The sequence below is a fragment of the Halichoerus grypus genome, chromosome 12 (genome assembly GCF_964656455.1).
Source record: "Halichoerus grypus chromosome 12, mHalGry1.hap1.1, whole genome shotgun sequence".
NCBI classification, from domain to species: domain Eukaryota; kingdom Metazoa; phylum Chordata; class Mammalia; order Carnivora; family Phocidae; genus Halichoerus; species Halichoerus grypus.
In genome coordinates this window covers 69,542,123-69,560,201 of record NC_135723.1, presented here as the reverse complement: position 1 = coordinate 69,560,201, position 18,079 = coordinate 69,542,123, and the positions used below count along the sequence as shown (strand labels likewise).

Genomic DNA, 18,079 nt, shown 5'->3' with positions numbered 1-18,079 from the left:
GTGTGGAACTGGTAGGGTATTGTGGATGGGATAGAAAATTCCTATGGGGAAGGTAATAGGAAACAGGTTGGATATATAGAGATGGAGGGTCCTGCATGCTACCTTGAGGAGTTTCAATATGATTTTGTGCTAAATGGAAGCTTTTATGTTTCTTCAGCAGATAGTCATAAAAGCAGTATCTTAAGGAAAACAGAGATTCCATTTCATTATGTGGGTAATGTATAGATATGAATAGGAGAACTTGATGCCAGACACCAGGAATACCAGCTGAGGTGTTTTGTAAAAAGGTAGTTTCCGAATAGAAGCCTTTTGCTTTGCTTTGTTTTGAATATATAGGATATTTACAGGGTAAATATATGAAGGATTGTTCTCTGATTTTATTATTATCATTTTTTAAACCATGAATGTATAACATGGGAGACAGTCTCCCAGAGAACATTTTTCCTTGATTTTATTTACTAACTTAGCATTTCATACTATGTTTGGAAGATTGGAAACTCTAAATAAATGTTAGCTTAATTATGAACTTGTCTTCCCAATTCTGTTGCTTAATAGCATCTCAAGTTATTCCTTCCACCTGATCTTGTGTGTAGTCATATAGTTGGTTTACCAGTTGAATTGCTGTGTATGACCTTACCTTGCCTAACATTTTTCTTACTCACTCATCATGGACAGTGGAGGGATCTCCTGAACAGCAAGCAGGGGTCCACTCCCAGTCAGAATCCATTTTTACAGAAGTGCCACTGGAAGCATAATCTGCAGTGTATCTTTGGAAAGGACATGGTTGGGTAATTTCCCCCTTCCTTATTGCTCAAAGAAGTACTTGAAATTCAGAAGGGTATCAGAGCTACAGTTTTAATTCTCTCTACTTACCTATATGTACTTTTTTTTTTTTTTTCAAAGATTTTATTTATTTATTTGACAGAGAGAGACACAGCGAGAGAGGGAACACAAGCAGGGGGAGATGGAGAGGGAGAAGCAGGCTTCCCGTGGAGCAGAGAGCCCGATGTGGGGCTCGATCCCAGGACCCTGGGACCATGACCTGAGCTGAAGGCAGACGCTTAACGACCGAGCCACCCAGGCGCCCCCTATATGTACTTTTAATGGTAAAACTCTTTTTTGCCACTAGAGAATGTGTTTATTTATTTATTTTTAAAGACCCTTGTATTCTACCTTGTATCGTTGTTAATTGAGCCTGTAACACTTAGCCAAGGTTGGCAATAGAAAACATTTGTTGAATTAAAATGCTGTTCTTAATATTGGTATATAAACATTCACTAGCAAATTAGAATTATATTTTTACAGATTTCTTTCTTTCTTTTTTATAGACTTCGTTTTAACTCATGTTATAACTTGGGTTACATTTAGAACAAGCTGAAATTTTAAGGCATCTCAAAAAGATACACAATCTCACCACATGTCATCAAATTCTTAAAAAATAAAAGCAAGTCTGTTCAGTCCAAAGTGATGTTACTCTGAAAATTTATGGAAGTATTTTAAAAAATAGAGATGAGCAGAAAAAGTGGAAAACACAAACACAAAACAAAACCTTTCTTTATTAGAATAGATCTGAGAAGGGCTTATCAGTCTAGTCCTTTTTTTCTTTGGTGTGATTCTAAAAAATGATAAGTGTCCTTTCTGTTGGTGATCATTATGGAAATGTGAGTAGTAAAATTATAAAATAGCCTTTACTACAGAGATAATTTATTTCAGAGTAGAAATGCAATCATGCCTCATGCTGTATGCTTTTCCAAAGATGTAGGCAGGCTAGGCTGAGAGCTGCTCCACAGACCTAGTGCCTGAACACCTCACATCACTAATACCTTCCCATTAAACCATGCAGTATACCAGCATGTGAGCTTAGCACAAAGAAGGCACAGTGAAAGGTATTGTCATTCAGATTACAGAGGGGGTTGATCACATAGAAAAACCCTAAGGAGAACAAGGTAGGAACATTTGAAGTGGACAATGGGGTACGGTGGAGAAGGTCAAGACAGTTTAGGAGGACCAAACTGGTCAGAGCTAGGGAATACCATCAAGGAGGCGATGAAGCAGCAGGGAGTCTAAGATTGGGTTCTGGAAATAGAGGTCATGTGTTACAGAATTTTGATCTTGAAGAAATTCAATAGATAATCTTAATAAGAAAAAAGCCATTTCTGAATTTGACACCATGACTTATAAAGGTTAAATGACTTGTTTGTTATTTTAATCATTAATCATTGACAGACCTGAAAGAGCCTAGAAGTCTTGAAATCCTGCACCCATGCATTCACTTAACAAGTATTTACAAACTGCTTACTATTAGCTCGGTGATAGGGGTAAAATGATATTTGAGATAAAGTTTTTACTTCTGAGGCTCTAATGGGTTAGTGGGGAAACTTGCTGGTAAGTCAGAAAGTGGAATACAGGGTTATAAGTGTTGGATCAGACATGTTCAGGTGGCTTGGAAAGCCCCAGGAGAGGTACCTCAACCAGCTGGATTGTGGGACTGGGGCCAGGAAATGGTTCTGGGGCAAGCTGACATTTCATCAGAGCTCACTCTCTACTGTGTTGGTGTCCTGGAGATAGTGCAGGCATTTTTCATGGTAGTTTAAGATAGAATTTAGGTAACTTTATCCTCTGCTTTTACTTTTGAATCTTGTTCAATAGCTAGAGGAATTTAGTCCACTTTTTAAAATAGGGCACTAATGATGTATGATCATTAACATAACATAATAAAAAATATGTTAAAAAATACAATACAAAGAAAAGAAAAAAAATAAAATAGGACATTACAGACGTACTTGGCATATCTCTATATTGAGCCAAAACATAAACTTTTTCTTTATAATATAGGATATAATATAGGATTCTTTTACTTCATAGTGCTGATAGCATAAGAGAGTAGGAATGAAGGAGAGTCTGGATTCTGTGCTCTGGAAAGAAGCTAAAAACATAGGATATACTACTACATATTTATACCCTAGATTTAAAAAAACACAAAAAAAGAGGTTTTATAAAGTGTGAAAAGACCATTAATAATACAGTTAATCTAAAAAGTGTTGATGGTTTAAACTTGGTGTGTTAGAACAATTTTGTCTGAAAAGAACATGATTAGCTCTCCACTGATCCTATATGCAAAATATATTTTAGATGAGTTAAAAAATAAATACCCAAAATGGAAACTGTAAAATACTTTGAAGAAGGTATGGCTGAATCATTTGATAGTAGGGTGAGGAAAGCTTTCTTTGATATAAAACCAAAGTTACGATGAAGGAAAGTTTGATAGATTTGATTATGTAAAATAAATATCTCTTATTTGTCAAAAACTTGAAATGATATTTAAAAGCAAATGAGAACCTTGAAAAGTATTTGCAATATCGAACCTATCACTCATATATGAAGAACAGCCACACACACATACACAAAGAAAAGCAGGGGGGTGGGGGGAGAAAAAACATTGACTTTGAAGGAAAGTGGTCAAAGGTCATGAATAGACAGTTTGGTGGTGGGCATAAAAAGCCTGGAAAATGTTTACATGACTTTACTTAACATTTTCCACTTCTAGAAATTTTTCCTAAGAAACAAATTAGAGACCAGAGCAAAGGGTTTGTTGACTCTTGCATTATTATGGCAGTAAATGTCCTAAATGTCCAAAGTGGTCATCTGCTAAATAAACTTTGACCTATCCAAATGCTGGACTGCAACAGTTACAGCCATTCAAAAATCATGTTTTTGAAGACTATGTAAGGATATTGAAAATGTTGCTATTATATGGTCAGATTTTTTTAAAAAGTTACAAGATGGTGTGTGCTATAATTCCAATATTTATTTATTTATTTATTTATTTATTTATTTATTTATTTATGTTTTTAAAATATTTTATTTATTTATTTGACAGAGAGAGTGAGCAAGAGGGAGAGCACAAGCTGGGGGGAGAGGCAGAGGGGGAGGGACAAGCAGACTCCCCACTGAGCAGGGAGCCTGATGCCATGAGGGGCTCTATCCCACCTGGGATCATGACCTGAGCCAAAGGCAGACGCTTTTTTTTTTTTTAAAGATTTTATTTATTTATTTGTCAGAGAGAGAGAGAGAGCACACAAGCAGGGGGAGCGGCAGGCAGAGGGAGAAGCAGACTCCTTGCTGAGCGAGGAGCCCAATGTGGGACTCCATCCCAGGATCCTGGGATCATGACCTGAGCTGAAGGCAGACACTTAACCAACTGAGACACCCAGGTGCCCCTGCCAATATTTGAAAAATAAATTATGTATGTATAGACAAAAGACTAGAGGAACATAGACTGTGTATTGTGAAAATGTGTCTTAAATGTGATTTTTCTTAGAATTTAAAAATGCTTTCCGTGTTTCCTGTTGCCTCATACATTTTAGTGAGAAAAAATTAAAATTGTGGACTAGCAATCTATATTGAATTATAATCATATTGTACTTATACAAATGATTTGTCAACTCTATTTCTCTGTTCTTAAGGCAATATGATACATCAAAATCCAATAATTAGAATTAAAGTTTGCTCAGGTGAGGGTCCAAGTTGAATCAATATCTAATAGTTTTTGCTTGAGAATGTTACAGAATAATGTTACTACAGTTGGCTGTATAGTTTTTTACCTGACTAGAGATGAAATTATACTATGCTTTCAATTAAGTAATTTTAAATATGAGAAAGGCAAAAACCATGAAGAGCAGAATAAAGAAACAATTTCATATATAAAAATACGAAAAAGCTATACTCTTTGCCTTATTTGCTCACTTTTAGAAATCCTGTAGCTGTATTATATTTTTCATTAAAATCTGGATATTTCGTATTATACTTCCACATTCATTGACAGGTAAAATAATTCCAAAATGACTGTATAAATCAGTACAAAGTAAAACAGTATATGTAGTAATATGTAGGCAAATAAAATTGGTCTACAATTTTTAAAATCAATTGACTGCTTTCTAATTGAAGCAGAAATCTATTTCAAGTTACTGTTTATGGAAATAGAAAAAAATGGCTGAGGGTAGAAGAGTGATGTGAAAGAAAATAGTTCACATCATTTAAAAATAGGTCTTGGTACATTTAGTTGGGGAAAAAGATGATTGATTAGAGCCATTTTCAAAGATTCCTCACTATGGAATTGTCTTATAGTCTGTTTTCCAATGAAATTCCTACTTTTTTGATTTGGTAGCTAGTTAAAGGATCTGATGTTTAAATTCATTTGATATGAAAATATCCCAACCCACTGGGCTTGAATACTATGAGCTGTCATTTAGCACAACCTTTAGCAATTCCATCAAACTCTTTTACTGTTCTTTCACATGGAGACAGATAGAAAGTTTAGAAAATTAGGACAGAAACCAATAAACAAAAGGCACCCAGAGAAAAAAGTAGAATAAGGGGAATGTATCTGAACTCTAACTTAATTTACCTTTATTTCTGAAACGTCAGTTATTGGTTTAGAAACATGATGATGATAGCAAATAAGATTTGTTGAGCACTTACCATATGCCATCTCCAGTGCTTGCTGCTTCACATGGATTATCTCTAGTGGTCAACCAGAGCCTTTTGGGAGAGGAAGTTATTTTATCAAATCTCAGGTGCATCCTTATTTTATGTGCCTCAAAGAAAGAAAAAATACTGTCACTTAGACTATACTATGATTGACTGCAACATATATCCTAATGCCAGAAATGACAAAATATTTAAAGAATTGTAATAAATGAAATGCATTGGGTGGTAGATATGAGACTTGACTAGTAGATTGATCAGTAGCTGGTTCCTATCTTGAAGGTTGGTTTTTAAAAAGGTTATTATCACTGAAAGGAGAAAATTTTACAAATGTGTGAACATGGAAATAAAAAAACAATGAGTGCTTCAATTCAGAATGAAGGTGGGTGTCTTCCCTGCATCTCTTGGCTATGTTTAGGACTGTCCTTTTTGGGAAAAGTGTACAACACCCATTTATGTGAACAGAGAGTAAAAAAAATAGGATTCCAAAGGGTCTGTCAGTCTTCAGGGAGGGATAGCTTTTTCTGTAAGCAGATGCTAAGCTTTAATTAGACATTAGATTGCAAAGTTGTATTCCTGGCAGTGAGGATTGGTGATGGGGAGGATTTTTAAAGTAAAACAGTAAATGGATATTGAGAAATAGATAAGTTGTTACTAGGGGAATGTTCTTTCTAGACATACTGAACCGTAAGCAATTCTTATACATGAGACTCTGGGAACAAAATAAAATAACCCTTACTAGCATGCAGAGTTTACAGATTTCATATTCCCTGAGCACAGTAGACAACAAGGTATAAGTCTAATTGAAAACATGTTGTGATTTAAATCCTGCCTATTAGCTGGTACAAACTTGAGGATGGAAGAGGGAAGAGAAGGAGGAATGGAAGGTTTTTTTTCAAAAGGTAATACAAGGGGAGCAGTTGCTGGGGCTGGATACTGCAATATCTAGTATGGTATTAGTATATCTAATCATAGTTGCAGAGAGCTAGGACTTGTAAGGTGATCCTTGGAAAAAAAGGAAAAAGTTAATGCTTTCTTTTATTATATAGAGATATTTGGTCTTTGTTCCCAGTTCCTGGCACAGAGCTCCTAAATCCCTTGGAATTTTCTGAGTGATAAAGGTAATATGAGCATCTTTTGTTTTAATGAGGCAACTCTTGGTGGGCCCCTAGATAGCTTCAGATGGGGGCTGGTCCACCAGAATAGCAAGCCTTGACCAGAAGCTTGTAACTTTCAGCCATCACACAACCTCTGGGGAAGGGAGAGGGACTAGAGATTGAGTAAATCACCCATAGCCAATGATGTAATCAGCCATGCCTAGGTAGTGAAACCTCCATACAAATCCCTAAACGACAGGGCTCAGAGAGCTTGAGAGTTACACCCACATGCTAGGAGGGTGGCACACCCCAACTCTGAGGACAGAAACCCATGTGCTTGGGACCCTTCCAGACCTTGCCCCATGTACCTCCTTCACCTGACTGTTCATTTGTATTCCTTGTAATTAACCAGTAATAGTTATGAGAATATTTTTCAGAGTTTTCTGAGCCATTGTGACAGATTATTGGATCTGAAAGGATGGGGTTGGGGATCCCTCCTTGGCTGTGTAGGCAAGTTGGATGGAGTGTCTTATGACTGATGTCTGAAGTGGTCAGTCTTGGGGGACTGAGCCCTTGAACCTGTGGAGTCTGATGCTAACTCTAGGGAATTAGTATCAGAAGTAAATTGAATTGTAGGACATCTGGTTGTAGTCAGAATTCGTTGGTGTCAGAAGTGATGTGAGTAAAAGCAGCTCAACCATAATTTGGAGAAACACAGAGTTAAAGGCCAGAAAATTGGAGGAAGGAAGTAAGGGTATAATAAGTTGATGGGAAGTGAGTTCAATGGAAGCTAAGGAAGTTAAACTGATAGACTAGAGTAAAAAGTAGTCCAATAAGGTGCTTTAGGATCTAAATCTACAAATGCTGGGCCCATGGCAGAACATTGTGTTTTTGGTTGCTCTTGTACATTTTCAGTGGGCAGGGAACATCAACCATTAAAATGTGGCTAGACTAGGAAAAAAAGGCTTGAGTCGCCTAGGTAGACATTTTCCTGGTTAGCCAATATATCCATTGACAGAGGTGCTTAAAGGATTGGAAGTGTGTTCAATTAAGCAATTGCCCGTGTGACTCTGGGGCTAAAGAATACCTTCCTGTCTGAGGCCCACCTTGGGTAGCAGATGACCAAAGACAAAGTACAGTTTGTTGATGTGATCTGCTGGATACAAGTGAAATCAAGTGGGTAATGTGGAATCCATATGTGCAAAGCAAGGAGAGGACAGTGAAGCAAGCAGGGGAAGAACACCTTTTAAGCCTTCGCTGCCAGCCAGGAAGGATTAGTCTGTGATTGAAGCAGTGCTTATTGCAGGTCAAGGACAAGGGGGCTGTGCTCAGTGCCAGCCCTACAAAGGCTAGAATCCCACCTGGAGAGTGGGGGAAAATCAGACAGAGGTGTGTTTGTATTACTAATATTAAAGAATTCTGTCTAGGCTTCCTTGAACTCACATGTTTGTCTCACTTTTTATTTGTCTGTCATTTTTTTGTTATAAGGCTGGAGCTTTTTCCTTTCAACAGCTTGGTGTTTTGCATAGTCATTATTGAATAAAGCACAGACAGTGCATTATCTACAATTTGCAGTTTGGGTTATTAAGAACAAAAATTTAAGACACAAAGCAATCTGAGCATAGAATACTTTTTAGATACGAATAATTGTTTCCTTAATTGTCCAAAGTCTAGCTTTGTTCATACTCAATTTGTTCGTATTTTTTTGTGTGTGATTCATCTTTAAAGATCTTTGTAAAACATGGTAGTTATTTTTCTTAGATACAATAATTCTTCCCTTTTTGCACTTATATTTCATCAGATTGTGAACAGTTTAATTATGCCATTATAGCAAGAACAACTGGCAATAAGTGTGGGAACACAACATTGACTCTCGGTGAGTGTATAAGTCGGGATGTAGGGAGAGCACGTGCATAGTAGACTGGCCAACAGAGCATGCTGCCCCAGCGTTTCGGTGTGCGTGTTTCACGGGGGGAATGGAGAGCTTTGGCTCCCTAGGTATCAGGTGAGATCTGCTGCTGTATTTGTGAAGTTCACAAATTCTCTGGCTCCTTTGTTCCTGGGCTTTGTAGAGACTTGGAGGTCTTTTGAGAATCTTTCATTTATATATTAATCATAATCCATATTTGTAATTACTACTAAAAATGAACATAATGGAATGTATTAGTAGTTGGAGCTGGTGTTAAAGTAGATAATAAACTTTCAAATAAAACCTCTAAGAATTCTCAAATTTACAAGTAAATTTTTTTATGATAATTCAATGTATTTTGGCAGTAATGGTAGGGAGTAATATTACGAATTGATCATTGAGATCTGTCTTTTAAACTTATCCTATAATTAGAGTTTGACTCTTCATATTTCTGTGTATATGAATTTGTCTGTGTTTGCTTTGTTTTAAAATGTGATGCTAAAAATACACAGAAATTGAAATTTAGTCCCACTGCAGTCCCATAATCTCCTCCTATTTTGTTCTGTTGCTAAGCCAGAAATTCACATTTACTAGATTATTATCTATTGCCATGGAAATCGTTTTGTTATATTTCAATTTCACTACAGGAACAAGCAGCAGGAGCTAATGGACCATAAGAGGGAAATTTGTTGTTTAAATAATGATTATCTTTTATTTTTGGGTAACACGAAAAGGGGAAAGTACAATTCTTTTGTCACACAGCATGAGAAGGTAAATGGATGAGAGTTAGGGGCAGAATTCACCTTAAGAAAATTCACGGCTGAAAAAAAAAATTCATGGCTGTCTTGTGAGTCAGAAATTACATGACCCACTCACAAGGCTGAACTGTAAAAGGTGTCCATACCAAGCTATGTTTCATCAAATAACAAAGGAAGTCCTTGTCTGTGTGCTGGGCTCCCCAGAGGTGAGCAGTGAGATGGAGTTTGGGGTGCAAGATATGCATCAGGGGTTGTGTGCGTTGCCTGGAAGGGGGAGCTGCAGGACTGGGCAGAAAAAGAAGCCGAACTGCCCAGCGGGCCCCAGGAAACTCAGGTAGTATTGCCCTTAGGGTTGCTTCCCGTTGCCCCGCTTTGTTGTGGGGAATGTGGGTGGCCCCCATGGCGGGGGGGGGGGGGGGCTGCTGTCTGCAGCTGCAGGAGATTGAATTCTCTGGACCTGGAGACTGTCTTCTGACCACACTCCCTGCCCACGGCAGTGAGGCTCATGTGGGAGACGCCTCTGTCTACGCCAATCTTTTTCTCCTATGACTATCAGGGATTTCCTGCAGTTTTATCCTTATGGTATTTATAATTCCCAGTATACATCACCTTTAATCAGGCAAGTGTTCACATTTTTTAGACATATTGATGATAAAAGACCTTTTAACGTCCTTATTTGGTTTAAGTGCTTTTTGAATTATGTAGGTTGTATTCTGCCTCTAGCCACAGCATATCCTTTTTTTTTTTTTTTAAATTCATAGCAGATTGTGGCCCTTCATAGAAAGTTAAGACTTTTCTTAATAGTAAATGAACATTTATAAATAGATATATTTTTTAAAATTTTTATTTTATAGTGATTTCAAGCTCAGCAAAACATTTCAAGAACAGGACAAAGAACTTCTTCACTCACATTACCCTGTTATTAGTATTTTACTACAGTTGCCTTACCATATTCTCTTTCTTCTCTCTCTCTCTTTCTCCCTCGCCCTTTACTCTGATACATTCTTGTTTTGAAGATTTTTTTTTTTTTTTGACTTGAGAGTAAAAATTGCAGACATGATGCCCTAGTATTCCTTTGGTACTTCAGTGAGTATTTCCTCAAAATAAAGATGTTGTTCCACATAACCCCAATATAATAATCAAAATAGAAAATAAATATTAATATAATATTACCATCTAATCCCCAGATCTCATTCACAACTCACCAGTTGTCCCAGTGATGTTCTTTATGAGTCCAGAAACCAGGATCACACCTTGTGTTTAGTTGCCTGGCTTTCTGGTCTCCTTCAATCTGGAACTGTTCCTTATTCTTCTCTCATCTTTCATGATCTTGATATTTTGGAAGAGTTCAACCAAATCATGCTTCTCTATTTGGTTTTATCTGATGTTTCCTCATGAATGGGTTCAGATTATTTTGGGCAGGATTACTATAGAAGTGATGTTGTGTTCTTAGTTCATCATGTTAAAAGGTGGTCAGGCTTGTCTTATACTTTTCTTGTTCCAGCCTTGGAATTACTAAGAAATTCTGGTTCCTTTTAATGGAGAATGACATTTAGACATTTAGAAACCAAGGTCTGGGTTCTAAAGATGCTCATTGCTACTGGAGTATCATTCCTGCTAGGTCTTCTCAGGGAATGAAATTAGGAAATACAGTTTTTATAAACTCTCTCTCTATATATGTATCTATCTAGAGATATCTCTCTATCTATCTCTCTATGCCTGGATCCTATTAACCTTAAATGTTTACCTATTTGCTCATTTCCCCCTGTATAAAACCAGTCTCTCAGCTATGTGGGTCACCAACTTGACTTGGCCCTACTATCCCCAACCAGCTGGTTGAATATTTGGTTTAGGCTTTGCTGGCCATGTCAACTACTTCCTCTGTCTCAACCAAGGGGAAGGGGCCCAGATGCTTCTTATGTTTCCTATTCCTATTATTATTTTTCTATGGATATAAAGTGCTGCAGTGATTAAAAAAAAATTCAGCAGAGGAGGTAGTATTTGTTATGGGTTATATCGTAAAAGACATTCCTAATTAAAAATGGGATTCTCTCGTGGTTTAGTGGTTTCTTTTTTTGTTTTGTTTTCTCAAAATTTTTACTATTCTAAGATGTGAATGACAGGATTTTAGTGCTTAACTTAAGATTCTGTTAAGGATGATAATAATAGCACTGGGTTATGTTCTGGTCATTTCTGATATTAAATATAGTTTCTGAATAGAAACCATTTTATTGTTAAGGCAGATCTTTCTTTGGTTTCTTTTGGATTTATTTCCTGGCCATTCAATAAGTGATAGCTATTAGCAAAAACAATTTTTGTTGAGCCTTGTTTATTGGTTTGCAATAATGAGAACAGTTATTGAGTCCGATAATTTTGTACTTTTATTTTCAAGTAACAAAGTGTTCTTATTTTGTGATGATACTAAGGAAAGGCAGTTTAAAAGCTAGTTTTAAAGGATCTGTAGCTTTGAGAGGTTATAATTTAGAATGGAGGCATGGTGGTCAGAGGAAATGAGCCAAAGTTAAAAGCCTTTTCTGTGCCATTGAATCTGTAACCATCCTCAAAGTACTCTGCACTTTATGTCACAAAAAAGCCTCAAATCCAGTGGGTAAATGTTATCTGCAGGAACCTCATCATTTCTGAAAACAGTTCTTTTATTCTTAGAGTATTTGAACAAGAAATACAAATAATAGTATTTTCTTCTCTTTTTGCAGGACAACATATGGATATAGGGGTTCTTCTGCTATTTTTGAATGAGTGCTTTGTGATATAAAAAGCAAAATCAAATTTAAAATTAATGGATGGTGAGACAGAAACTTAAGGTGTTGGTTAAATCTCTTTTGCCTCCTTTGTGAAACAGGGGTATCAGTTCTCATCTTTTCTTGTGGGGTTTTATGCTTGATTTTCTTTTGGAAGATATATATAATTACTTGTCAGCCAAAAGTTTATGGCATAGACACTTTTGCAAATAGCTTTTAAAGGTAGATCTTGATTATATATAACCTGTAAGGAGCACACAAGGTATGGGTAAAGCAGTTGATGAGCAGTGAATGTGACTGTACAGAGGAGAGAAGTGAGTGAAGGCTCATTTCATTATTGTACTTTAAATATGGTCACATTTTCTCATGAGTCTTTTATGATTTCTGCTGTCCTTGTCTAATACAACTTTAGTTGCTTCTTATCCCATTCTTCGTCTCCTTTACTCTCTCTCTCTCTGTAATACAAACTCACTCATACACAAATACACGTACATTCACACTTGAATTTAAATAGTTGGCATGCTTAGAAATATTCCCAACTGGAGGCCACACAGGGCCAATGTCTATAATTGTGTGTTTGTGTATATGTATGTGTACACACACACACACACACACACACACACACACACCATTTTAAAATAGTTGGCCACCGAAAGTGCTTGGCTTATTTTAGGTATGCAGCTCACATTTGTTGAGTGAATGAATCTATGAGTCCAAAAAGACAAGTAATATTAAGGACTGAAGCTAACAGGGTGAAGAAATGGGCAGTCTCATGGAGACATCATTTCTGCTATGAAGATTTGTTTGTTGTTGAGATGGCTACTCCAGAATGATCTAGTATTCATATGGAGCGGTTGTTAGGTTGAGTCTGCTGCTTTACCCCACCTCTCTGAACCAAAATTTATTTCTGATTGACAGAGGGTAATTAATTGAACTGTACAGATACTTTACTGGAAAGGGTAAATCATGCCTTAGGTGAGGGTAGTGATCTGGGTACGGGACCAGAAATGTATACTTTTCCCTCCTCTCAATAAAGCTCTTCTTATTGCAGCTCATTTTATGTCTTGTGACAGCCAAGTAATGCAGAGTAGAGTGAAATGATTTTTGTATGAAGAAACCATAGCAAACCATGCAGGACATTTGCCTTTAAAAACAACAATAAAAAGATCAAACATTCTCTAGTTACCACTTAAACATTTTACAGTTTGGAGTGGTACTGCTAGTCCTATCAATGAAAATTACCTCTTGACATCTTTTTGGAGTATCTAAATGTGTGGTCAGGGACCCACTTGGGCACAGGGTAGTGCTATGAGCCCTGTTCACGATTTCTGAACTAATTCCTAATGTGCCCGAAATGCTGAGAGCAGGGCACTGCTTCCCCTGCTGCTTTCAAATGTCAGTATCTTCCTCCTTTTTTCCACGTATAGTTACATTTATTCCATTGTATAGCAGCAAGTCCACTTCTAATTCACTGAAACCATTTTCCTCCGTTCAATACTAAGACCTCCAAAACCACTAAGTCCAAAGTTTCAGAGACTAAAAAATTCTTCAATTGGGTTATTAGGTGTAATAGAGCGCCCAACAAAAATGCATACATGTGTACACCAAAAGACGTACACAAGAATGTTCATAGCAGCACTCCTCCTAATAGCCCCACATGGAAACACCTCTAATGTCTATCAACAGTACAATGAATACATTGTGGTATATTCATTAAATGTGATATAATCATTCATTATATAGCAATGGAAACAAATGAACAACTGGTCCAGGTAACAAAGATGAATCTCAAGGATGTTAAAGGAAGGAATACATCACGTATTCAATTTATATAAAGGTTAACCACCGGCAAACCTCATTTTTGGTTTTAGAAACCAGGGTAATGATTACCTTTGGGAAGGAATAAGAGTAAAGACTAAGAAGGGGCAGACTAGTGTTGTAGTTATTGATGTGGGTGGTGGTTATATAGTTATTTTCACACGTTGTGATAAGTCGTGCCAAATAATTACATTTGTGCCCCTTTCTGTATGTGTTATGTTTCCATTAAAAAACTTATTTTTAAAATTGATGTAATTGCCCTCTTGTGTGTAATGTCTACTTTTTCTGGATGCTTTTAGGGTGTTTTTCTTTGTCTTAGTTTTATGTTCGACTATAGCATTCATAGGTGTGATTTTCTTTGTAATTTTCCTACTGTGGTTCACTGAGCTTTGTGAATCTATAATTTCATGCTATTCACCAAATTTAGGAAACATACTGCCGATATTTTTTTTTAATTAGACATAAAGAAAATACAGGGACTACTCCACTTGGCATACCTTCAGAAGGAAAAGATGGCACCATATATGCATTACTAGTTATAAGCATCTACTTCATTTTATAGGTCAGCATCTCAAATTTGCAGGTTACTGCCACCCAGCTGGCCCCATAAACTGAACCAGTTTTCCAGTTTGTTCTAAGTTCTTGTCTAGCCTGTCAACTCCTAAGCCACTAACGATTAACCAGTGTATACCCCTACCTCAGGCCATGCCTCCTAAAGTTCTTCCCAGTGGAAGATTTTCTCTTTACCAGTGTGTTTCAGGACCACTAGAGAGGGGTGGTGTTGTGTAGTGACCACTTACACCTAGCTTTTGCCAGCTCAGTGCAGGTCCTTTTATGAATGAAAAAGACCCACCTTTTTTTCTCTTTCATTAACTGACCAGAGGGAACTTCTTATGATGCCAATTTATATGGATTGAGGGAGAAGTGCTGAAGGGTTAGGGGCAGCTACCATAGTACCACTACTACCACTGCTACTTCTTCTACTACTACTACTACCACTACCACTACTACTACTACCACTGCTACTTCTTCTTTTTTTTTTTTTTTACCACTGCTACTTCTACTACTACTACTACCACTACCACTACTACTACTACCACTACTACTACTACCATTGCTACTTCTTCTTCTTCTACTACTACTACTACTACTACTACCACCACTACTACTACCACTGCTACTTCTACTACTACCACTACTACTACTACCACTGCTACTTCTACTACTACTACTACTACTACTACCACTGCTACTTCTTCTACTACTACTACTACTACCACCACCACTACTACTCCCACTGCTACTTCTACTACTACTACTACCACTACTACTACCACCACTGCTACTTCTTCTACTACTACTACTACCACCACTACTACTACCACTGCTACTTCTACTACTACTACTACCACTACTACTACTACTACCACCACTGCTACTTCTACTACTACTACTACTACCACTACCACTACCACTGCTACTTCTACTACTACTACTACCACTACTACTACTACTACCACTGCTACTTCTTCTTCTACTACTACCACTACCACTACTACTACCACTGCTACTTCTTCTACTACTACTACCACTGCTACTTCTACTACTACCACTACCACTACTACTACTACTACCACTGCTACTTCTTCTACTACCACTACTACTACTACTACCACTGCTACTTCTACTACTACTACCACTGCTACTTCTACTACTACCACTACCACTACTACTACTACTACCACTGCTACTTCTACTACTACTACCACTACCACTGCTACTTCTTCTTCTTCTACTACTACTACTACTTCTTCTTCTTCTTCTTCTTCTTCTCCTTCTCCTCCTCCTCCTCCTCCTCCTCCTCCCCCCCTTCTTTTTTTTGAGGAATGAGAATTTAATGTTGGGGAAGGAGGATGCTTAGGGTTGTAGCCTTTGGCAAGGGGATACCCTGGCCCTGGTCTTGGGCCAGCAGATGCCGAAGCAGGGTGTGCAGGGCCTGATAGACAGGTGTGTAGCCCAGGCGGCTCAGATGCATGTATTCGTACAAGCCATGCTGACTTACGGTACCATCCAAGTGCACAAAGCTGGGGTTGGCATCCAGGAAGTGGGCCCGTGGATGGCCAGCCAATGCTGCCCAGACCAGCTCATTCACCCATCAGTTTTTCTCATGAAGTGGGTTGAGGTGCTGGCGCCTGGGAAGCAGGGTTCACCAGTTGCACGATGGTCTTGATGCTACCAGTCGCTTGCTCTGCTGTGTGCCTGTGGTGGTTGGTACCCACATAGACCCCTACAATCTTGGGCCAGATTTCTTCCACCTCCCCATTCTCCAGCTGCCAAAGCACCTGTTATGGTGCCAAAGTTAAGTGCATGCAGAGCCAAAAAGAGCTCCTGCCAGATCTTGCACTGGTGCATTAGCTGGACCCAGGAGTCCCCGATGAAGACGACTTCCTGTTCCTTGTCTTTGCTGTCGGCTATGAACCAATGGTGCAGGGACATCCAGCATCCTTCGCCCTGCATGTCCTACGCTGGCATGGACTTGCCAGTGTGTTCTCCTCTTCACTCATCTCGGTGCTGCCCCTCATGCCAGATCCAACGTCTTCTTTAAAGGCCAATTGCCATATTTGAAAGAACATAAGCAGTAGAAATCCAAGATTTGGGTAACAGTTAAACTGGAACACCAATCACTTGGTTCTCTTCCTCTCCATTTGGGTCTCTGCTCAAATGTCATTTTGCCTTTGAGGCCTTCTTTGGCCATCTTATTTAAAACCCCTATTTCCTACCTACCTTGCTTTATTTTCCCAGTAGCACCATTTGACATACTCTACATTTTACTTATTTTATTATCTCTCTTTCCCATTAAAAAAAGCTTATTGAGAGCAGGACTGCTTCCATCCCAGTGCATTGTGTATGGAAAGTATTTGGAGTGCCTGGGTGGCTCAGTTGGTTAAGAATCCACCTCCTGATTTTGTCTTGGGTCATGATCTCAGGGTCGTAAGGTCGAGAGCCATGTCAGCCTGCACATAGGGCATGGAGCCTGCTTAAGATTCTCTCTCTCCCTCCCTCTCCCTCTGCCCCTCTTCCCCTAAAAAAGTATTTATTTAATATTTGCTGATGAATAAGGCCTTAATAGAACTCAACCACATTATCTGAGACTTCATTTCCTCAAGTGTAAAATGGAAGTACTTAGAAGCACTTTGTGTGCTGTCATGTACTTTATAAGGGGCTTTCCTATTATTAATAATCAAGTTAGAAATTCATTATTTATTAAGCATAATCTATATACTTCCTAGCATAGTTTAGCAGGTTAAAACATATGTGTATGAAGTGTCCCTGAAATTCTGGGTACAACCCCAACTGCTGGCTGTCTTTGGGGCCTTAGTCGCACTGACTGCTTCATGACTCATTTTCACTGCCTGTGGATCTTCCTTCTAGCCTGGTGATTTAAGAGTTCCTATAGCTCCAGGCCAAACAAAACAGTGATTGGCGGAGGAGTCAAAAGATTGCTCCTTAGGTTCTTCCGGTCTGGTCAGTAAGACTTGTTCAGATTGGTTATCCATGATACAATGTCCTTCTAGGTCTCCTTTTTTTTTTTTTTCTTTATTCTTTCAAAAAAAGAGGGAGAATGCTGATCAAGGACTGCTGGGCCCAGCTGCTCCCCACAAAGTGCTGTGGGAATTCAGGGGAAGGAAAGATGAATTGTGGCTTAGAGCAGGGACCAGCCTGGATGGAGTGCTCAAGGTCAGGGCTACGCAGCCGAATGTTTCAATCTCCATCTGATTTACGAGGGGAGATATAATTGAATGACTGATTAAGGACTTAATAGAGACGTAAGCAAGGCCTATGAGAGCATAGATGAGGCAGTGATACTTAAATCTAAGTGGATGGTTCAGGGAGGACTCCCTTGGGAAGGTGACATATGAGATAGATATTCACGGACTTGAACATGTTGAAAGCAGAAGGAGCGAGGATTTCAGGAGAGTCAGACTGAGGAAAAGAAAGATAAAAAATAAAGAGGCAGAAAAACTTAGTGTAAATTTTAGTTTGCCTGTTGCTAAGGGCTTTTGAGTAAGGGAGTTTCAGGGTAAGATTTTGATATTTTAATTATCCACTTTTACCCTGGCAGGCAGAAGGAGAAGCAGGTTCCCCGCTGAGCAGGGAGCCTGATGCGGGGCTCGATCCCAGGACCCTGGGATCATGACCTGAGCTGAAGGCAGATGCTTAATGACTGAGCCACCCAGGTGCCCTGATAAT

The 18,079-nt window shown here is 38.4% G+C and overlaps 1 protein-coding gene and 1 pseudogene across 5 annotated transcripts in view; one reads left to right on the top strand and one right to left on the bottom strand.

Moving 5' to 3' along the window:
- Positions 1 to 18,079, top strand: part of IMMP2L (inner mitochondrial membrane peptidase subunit 2) — an 861,167-nt gene that overhangs the window by 146,298 nt on the left and 696,790 nt on the right. The window contains exon 5 of one of the 5 annotated variants that reach the window (XM_078059474.1): positions 926 to 1,464. The exons of the other annotated variants lie outside the window; for them this stretch is intronic. Within the exon in view, the coding sequence (XP_077915600.1) occupies positions 926 to 1,046 (121 nt within the window). The 3' untranslated portion in view covers positions 1,047 to 1,464. Of the gene's footprint in view, positions 1 to 925; positions 1,465 to 18,079 lie in introns of those variants that run through there. 5 annotated transcript variants of the gene reach the window in all.
- Positions 15,723 to 16,392, bottom strand: LOC118533990 (platelet-activating factor acetylhydrolase IB subunit alpha1 pseudogene; annotated as a pseudogene).